At 45.3% G+C, this 8,062-nt stretch overlaps 1 protein-coding gene across 1 annotated transcript in view; it reads left to right on the top strand.

Moving 5' to 3' along the window:
• Positions 1-4,198: 4,198 nt before the first annotated feature.
• ARFGEF3 (ARFGEF family member 3) overlaps positions 4,199-8,062 on the top strand; it is an 86,772-nt gene continuing 82,908 nt past the window's right edge. Inside the window, exons 1-2 of the mRNA XM_058836517.1 lie at positions 4,199-4,490; positions 5,547-5,598. Coding sequence (XP_058692500.1) covers positions 4,406-4,490; positions 5,547-5,598 — 137 coding nt within the window. The 5' untranslated portion in view covers positions 4,199-4,405. The remainder of the gene's footprint in view (positions 4,491-5,546; positions 5,599-8,062) is intronic.

Below are 8,062 nucleotides of genomic sequence, written 5' to 3'. Positions count from 1 at the left end.
CTATACTTTTTCTGCCCTTTCTTTAAGAATGCCCAACTAACTTCTGCCACAAATTAAACTAGGTAAAAACAACATTTATGTGGCCCAGAATAGCTGTTCTCTGTTCCTGATGCCTTCTTCAACAGCCTTGGCAACTCTGCAGGGATGAAAAGATTATGGTAAATTGAAGACAGTTATGGTGATTTTTGGTTTTTGTCTGTCTCTGCAGAAAATATATCTTCAATGAAGTCAGAAAGCCCTGTCTCATATTTCTACCCTGGCACGGATCTGAGGATTTTACATTTGCTTCAACTGTTCTTCACAGAATAAATGCTGTGAAGCTGTATTGAAAAGACAGTTCTGAAAATACGCCGGCTTTATTTACAGCTGCCACTCCAGTGGCTTTTTCTCCCTAACTCTGTAATCCTGCACTGAGCATCACTGGTGCTTAATGTGCTTTACCTTGCTCAGAAAGGTCATACTTTGAAGGGTGCAGAAAGCAGCAGCAGCTCAGGAAAGACTTCATTGAATCCTCAGCTCTAGCCTCTGGTAACTCACTGTGCAATCAGGCAAACAATGACAGACGCCACTCTACCATCAGTGGTGTGCTTACAGTCTAGACAACCAAAACCAAAATCCTGACAAGGGTCTTGCTTGTCTGAGTCTTGATGCCCTCTGGGAGAGAGAAGAAAGGGTACCTCCATCTGCTATGAGGTGTCACAAAGGTGATGATGAGCCCATGGTCCAGCTATAGCTTCCTTCACTTCAAATTTTTTTAGCAATTTGTCCTTCATAAGGGAAGTCATATGTACAGAGCTTCCTGAGCAAAACAGAACCCAAGCTTCTGACTGCTGGTCAGTCCAGTTATAGGGGTGCTTCTGGGAAGAGAAATTTTGAAAAATCTGGCTAGGCATAATTTTTGAACCATGGGATCAAGTGGTTTTCCTGTCTTTAGAGGGAGTTTCTTAGAATTTTGTAATTAAATTTGTAAGAAGTTCTCAGGGACACAGTCCATTTCTTTGGCCCAGATTTTCCAGCATCTGCAGTATACAATGAGAGAATATTGTTAAAATGGCCAAAGCACAGGTAATACCTGAGTGATAATGACTAATAAATTAACTATCTGTGATAACCTGGCAGTCTAACATGCCTTTGTCTCACACTTTTCCACTATACTTTTAATTCTTTCTTATGATCCCAAAGACTAGAATTACAGGCAGGCGTGTGCACAGGCAGTATGGCTTATGCTACCAGAAGAGATTAAAAATAGGACCACATTGCCTTCCTTGACTGCTAGAAGGCACAGAGACATAGTGGCATGGAAATCTTTGAAGTCAAGCAAATGTTGCTTACCAGCCTGGACAGAGAATCATACTAACACAGCTCTATTACTCCAGGTATCTTGAGTAGCTTGGCTTTGGTTACACACTCCTTGGCTGTGTTCAGAGCTGTGAATGTATCTGGGGACATAACCAATATTCACACAATGCATAAGATCAGTAGCACTGGCACTGCCAGGTGCAAGCTACAAAAGCACACTGCACATCTGCCACTGCTTCTTTGTGATATATATGACCACTGCATCGTGCAGATACCAGATCTGCGTAGGAGCCTTCTGACTTCAAGTTGGACCAGGCTTCAGCAGTGCAGGGGATCAAGAGCACTGCCTCCTAGGCAGCCTCTACCGCTGTAGAAGGCTGCTTTGCACAGTCAGGAGAAAGCAAGGAGGATTGATGAGCTGTAAGGATGACCATAGAAAGCTTAATTTTCTCTTCATGGCAGAAGAGAGGAGCCTTCATCACCATAATCCCTACTCTGTAGCTGGACTTCTAGATATTGTGACATTTTAGGACACTTGCCTTGAAATGGCATCCAGAGAACACGATTAAATATGACCTCATCCCTAAGCAAAGCTTATTCATGGGGTGACTTCCAGCACGACATGGTTTCTGTGTATTTATGTGAGCGTATAGACAACAGACTCAAGGACTGATGGACTCCTGTCCATATGGAAATGGAAGGCCTCAAGTGAAAAGTTTCAGCAAGCTGACTCATGGTGTTCTGACATACATGCTCAGGAAGAGTCATCATGGCTTACTCACTTCTCCTTTTGCATAATCTTACTGGCAGGCCTTAAGATGCTCCAAAGAGCCTGAACTCGACCTTTGTTTGTCACAAGCTGATGACATTGCTACTGACAGAAAGCGATTAGCAGCACAGAATCCATTTTGCTTGAACACATTGGACAGCAAGTGAAACACAAATGAATACAGATCTTGGTTCAGTAATATCAAGTATCTATGAAAAACACTATAGTTCTGATGAAGATGCCAGCTGCAAAGGCCTTCCTGTAGAGACTACTGAGAAATTAACCAGTAAGTTCATGATGCATATAGCCAGAAATTATCTGAAATTAAAAATTAATTCAGTTTAATCAGTCATTCCCTGAAAATAAGCAATTAATTATTTACTACTTACAGATACATATTTATCTTTTAGTGTTTCAGAGGTCCAAATAAACTCTGGTATGCAATTTCTACATTAAAAATACCTAAGTCACCATCATAGTTCTTTTTGCTGTTTTCCCCCCAGAAAAAACAAAACCAAAGCCTTGGAAAGTCAGAAAACCCCATGTTCATTTCCACTAAGCACAACACAGAATACAAGAGGATGCACATGGACGGGAAACAATTTATCATCCCTTCAATATGAGTCTTAACTAATAGCATCATAGTGCCCTGACAATCCCAGGCACTAGCTATCATCAGATTTTTCATTCCAAGGAAGGTGGCAGACCACAATCAGAGATAAGAAACTCTGGGAAACTACTTTCAGTTTCTTAGAGGCTGGTTTATGGCCTGAAATTGAAAGATAAATGATATTTCTGTTAAAGGTTGGGGTTTTTCAGTTTGGGAGTTTTGTTGTTTGATTTTTGGTTTGTTTGTTGCTCTTGTTCGGCTTTTTGTTTGTTTGGTTGTTTTGTTTTTTTTTAATTCTTAGTATTGTAGCAATAGGCTACACCTTTCCACCTCCAGCAACAACCTACGCACCTCTATGCCATTCTGGCATTATTCTAAATCCTTTTCTTTTCTGACAGGACTTTTACATTCTGGCCTTAAAAGGCAACTATGGATAATGCATTCATTATATGTCTGAACACAGGATGAGCCCTTGTAAGTATTTGGACAAGGGACAGCCTTTGAAAGCCCAATATCCTGTGGGAAATGCTACGGCTGATTCACCAGGTGCCAATATCCTGCCTGGCAATTCACTATTGGTACTCTTCCAATTAGCAGTAGGAGCCATAACCACTAATACTGCCAGCTGCTACCTGGAATGCCTTTCTTATCTGCTTTTACTTTTCATTGTCTGCTTATCTTCTTGTCTCTTTTAAGAGAGACTCTGCAAGAAGACGAAGACGTTGTAACACTCAATTAAGCGATGCAGTCACAAAAAGGGCAAGTAGGATATAAACTAGAGATAAAGCAGGGAAACAGCAAATCGAAGGAGGTAGAAGGTTTGGTGGGTAGGAAGCGTTCCGAGTGAGAGGAGGAAGGTCTGAGCTAGTGGAGTGGCTGCTCTTTCTCCTGAAGGCTGGCTTGTTGGGGACATTAAGGTGTGCGTTCCTGTGAAGGCACAGACAGGTAGCTTCAGCCGTGACCTGCTGCACTTGCCGGCTTAGGAGAAAGGCACAGATCTCACACCCGTTTCAGGGCACACTCTTTTCAGGGCACACCCAGCTCCGGCACTCGCGGGTGGCCTGGCCTGGCTCCCTGCGTCCGGCCCGGTGCGGGAGCGCCCGCGGCTCCTCAGGGCGCTGCGGGACAGCGGGGCTGCGCTGCGGCAGCACCGCCGGGAGCGGAGCGCCGGACAGCGGGAACCTGCCCCGCAGGCTCGGGCAGCCCTCGGCGGCAGCCCCGGCCAGAGCTGCGGGGCCCGAGCGCACAGGCAGCGCCCGGGGCGGGCAGGCCGCGGCTGCCGGCGCCCCCCGCCCGCCGGTCGCCATGGCGACCCGCCTGCCCGCCTCCCGCGGGGCTGCTGCCGCCGCAGGGCCCGGATCCGGCGGCGCCGGCTCCGCTCTCCTCCGCCGCTCCTCCAGCCCCAGCGCCGGGAAGGGAGTTCCTGCGCTCCCGCGGGCAGGGCCAGGCCCGCCCCAGCCCCGCTGCGCCAGCGGGGCCTGCCCGAGGTGGGAGAGGAGGAGGAGGAGGAGGAGGAGGGACTCCGCAGCGGCAACAACTGACGTGTCCCCGCCATGGAGCTCGGCGTGATTCATCAGCGGCAGCGGGGCGGCAGCGGGGTGCCGCGCTCCGCTCCCGCGTAGGCACCGCCGCGGCGGGGACAGCCCCGGCGCCGCTCTGCCACCCTCCTCCTCCTCGCCGCCTCTCCTCTTCCCCCGCGGCTAGGCGAGGATCCCGGGGGAGGCAAGATGGAAGAAATCCTGCGAAAGCTGCAGAAGGAGGCATCGGGGAGCAAGCACAGGGCCATCAAGGAGAGCTGCACCTGGGCCATCGGTAAGGTGCGGGGGAGCGGAGCGGGGCAGGAGCCGCCGATGGAGAGGTTTTATAACGGAGGGGGCAGGGAGACCTCAACAAACTTGTTCCGCGCCGGCCGCCGAGCCTCCAGCGGCCGGGAAGGGACCGGAGCACCTGGGCCGTTCAAAATGCCCGGGAGCTCCGCGCTGCTGGCAGGATCCGTGGCACCTGCTGCCGGAGAGCATCCGCGTCTCGCCTTCCCCACCGCCTGCATCTGCTCCGTGGCTCTTGCGAGGCAGATATACGGGTATCAGTAGCTGTCAGTTTCCGCGTATGTTTTGGAGGTGCTGTCTTTTCCTTTAAAGGCCCCCTCCCTCTCTTCAATCATCGTAAAAAAAACATGCAGTTTTACGCTGGCTTATGTTCGGGAATCTATTTTAAAAGCTAGAAGTTTTGTTTTATTGGATTACATGAGCTCTTTTATCCTTGTAATGTAATGATCAGTGTAACGAGTTAATATTTCAAGGGAGTGCAAGCTTAGGTACATTTTAGCATCCACCCATTTTCAAAGATTGTTTGTGGCTTGAAGTGTTTTTTTGACACTAACAACCTGGAACACTGATCATCAAGACCCATAATTTAAATCATCGTAACTGGGATACCTTCAATTGCTTTAAATTTTTGTTTCTTATCCATGCATAGCTACAACATTCTGTGGTATATAAGACCTGTTGCTGTCTTATTACTGGCCTTTCATCTTGATGTTGCATGGGTTGCTTCATTAATTTCATATTAGTCTTGCACAGCAGCCATGCAAGTATCCTCTATACTGTTCCAGTTTTAGTGGATGTGCTGCTGAAGTGCTGATAAATGAAAGGGAAAAGATGGTGCTCGATGCTTTCTCATTGAGCATGCAATGTCCTGACAGATTTATGCAAAGCTTTGGCAACTCAGAGCAGCAGTGGTTGTTGTTCTGTCAGCTGGAGTAGGTGTAAACTTTAGGATCATTGGCTCAGAGACTGTAGCCAGACGTATTAACTGTGGTTGAACTCAGAAGTTTCTTTTAAAAGCCCTGTTTTTCCTTTAATTATACAGAAACCTTGGATTCTCCTGATGCTGCTATCAAGATACCTCCATATCAGCTGAGGTAAGAACATTGAACTTGAGTTCTGTAGAGCGTGTACTAGTAAAATTGAAGCAAAAATTTTGAATTAAAAGTGAGGTAGACAGAGGAGCAGGCTGCATCTATGTGATTTCTATAGTTTGTAGATATGCCTTTTTAGGCTGGTAGTATTAGATAAGTTTCTGATGAGCCCTTGACCTTTGGCCCTGAATGAAATGTAAGGAAATATATTAAAATGGCCATGAGTATGTACAGTGGTGAGATTGGTTAGAAAGGAGGGCTCTCTTATGGTCTAAAGAGTTTTCCTGCTAAATTCCATTATAAGCAATGGTGCTTCTTGGTTCTTCTCAGTGTGCTTGTGTTCTTTTAAATCTAAATCAGGTTTTGTTACTGAAAAGAAATATTCTAGAAACAAAAAAGTTATATCATCATATAGTTAGGACAGTGACTAGGAACTAAAATAATACCGTTTCTATGCCTACTTCTTCCTTTAGCCTGCTGTTTAATCTTGAGTGAGCCTCCTTCCCAGCTCCATTTGTTCACATACAAAATGAGAAAGGTGGCATGGCCCTCCTTTGTCTAGATATTTAAAATCTTGTTTTGGAAATTGTCATTGTTATGGAGTAGCTAAATGGGAAAAATTCTGTCCTTTCTGACAGAACCATTAAGAATCATCAAAGAAAACTAGCAAATGCACTGCTTAAAACAGAAGCATGTTCTTTCACACAGCTTAATAGTTAAGATGTGAAATGCTTAGGCTCGCCTTATTAGAGAATGTAATGGATGCTGAAAGATTGCATGCATGCAAAAACCACCTCAACAAATACAGGGAAGAAATTGATGGAAATCTATGAGATGCACAGGTACCCTTATTCAGAAGTGCTTTAATCAGAGGTGATTGAGTTTGTAGAGGAGGATGTAGAATGTTGCTGTATGTTTGGCTTATCCTGTGGTCCTCTTAGATACCTGCTGTGAGCTGCTGACAGAGGGGACTTTTTTTTTGCTACAATATTACTCTCCTGGGAGTGTTTTTATCACCTTATTGTCCCCTGCCGCTCCTTTCATATATGCTTTGCAAGGAAAGTTAGGAATTGAAGAGCTAATTATTCCAGAGCAGTCACCAAACAGGGAAAGGATAGGAGCGGTTCTTTTGCCACTCTAAAATGCTGTCAGCTGCAGTCCACAAGAGGCCTCAGATCAAATGGGGGATAGATGTAGCACATGACATGACCAGTGCCAGACACAATGCATTTCCAGCGCAGGATGGAAACAGCTGGATGACTAATTCTCAAGAGGTCCATTAGAATTATGTTTACTTGACACCGTGGAGGGAGAAAACTTGGCTCTTCATCTTCCCATTTATCAGCCTCTAATATGGTGTGTGGTCTCTGCCTTTAAGTGCTAATGTCATTCCCTATGAATTAGTTAGCTAGCTGTCACCACATTTCTTCCTTTTTCATTTGCCTACTACCTCTTTGCAGAGAGGCCTTTTTCTTTTCTTTCTCCAGTGTTCTTAGTGATGTATTGTTTAGTTGGAGTATTTTTTCCACTGTAAATCCCAATCTTTTTAAATAAAGCTAACACCTTTGCAGGTGTAGCTATGATTAAATAAGCTCTTCATGTTAGATTTGTCAGTAGCAATGTCCTCATTATTACTGGATGTTTTGGTAGATGAAAGGCACACAAGAGGATTTGGACAAAAGCTTTTGTTGTGGGGTCCTTGGTAAGACTCAGCCACACAGCCAGACAGTGTGGGAGACGTTGCTAAACTTACCCTTCACCCTCTGATAACAAGCTACTGCCAAGCTCCAGATCAGCACACTGGGCCACATCTTGGGCTGGAGTCCGCCTTCACAATGTGCAAATTAGATAAAAGTTCTTAATTTTGTATTTGTTAAAAAGCAGCACCGTGATGGCCTGGTTCCTAGCACTGGAAAAGAATAGCCTTGAAAGCAGAGCAATGGCTGTGACCAGAAACACAGCCAAGAAACAGAATGGAGATGTCCTGGCTGTGCCTCTCTTCTGCTTTCATCTTATATCAGGTGCAGGTTTTATCAGCTGCTATAACACGGATCAGCCTCTGGCTGCTCATCCAGTTGGAATCTTAATCTACACTTCACATTTAGATTCTTTTCATTCTAGAACTGAAGAATGAGGGCTGCTGACAAGAATGAGAATGTGTAAACTGTTTATTCACCTCATTTTTACTTATAAAATAAAAAGCCATTTTCTGCTCCTGACATGCCAGTTCTAGATGAGTAGAGGTTCTTTGTAAAGTTTCTTTTGTAAAATTGTGGTCCTAGTGTGAGAATGGGGAGGACAAGGTGTCTCTGCTTTTCCTCAGACTATGACCATTTGAGTTCAAGGGATTTCTGACATGTATTATATCAGCTGCATGCTTATCTCCACTGTAGTATTGGGGTATAGATGATTTCTGTGTTCTATCTTGTTCCTGACTTGTCCATAGTTTCATCTTGTGTTGGACTTG

The sequence above is a fragment of the Poecile atricapillus genome, chromosome 3, assembly GCF_030490865.1.
Source record: "Poecile atricapillus isolate bPoeAtr1 chromosome 3, bPoeAtr1.hap1, whole genome shotgun sequence".
In the NCBI taxonomy this organism is placed as follows: domain Eukaryota; kingdom Metazoa; phylum Chordata; class Aves; order Passeriformes; family Paridae; genus Poecile; species Poecile atricapillus.
This window is presented reverse-complemented; position numbering and strand designations above follow the sequence as displayed.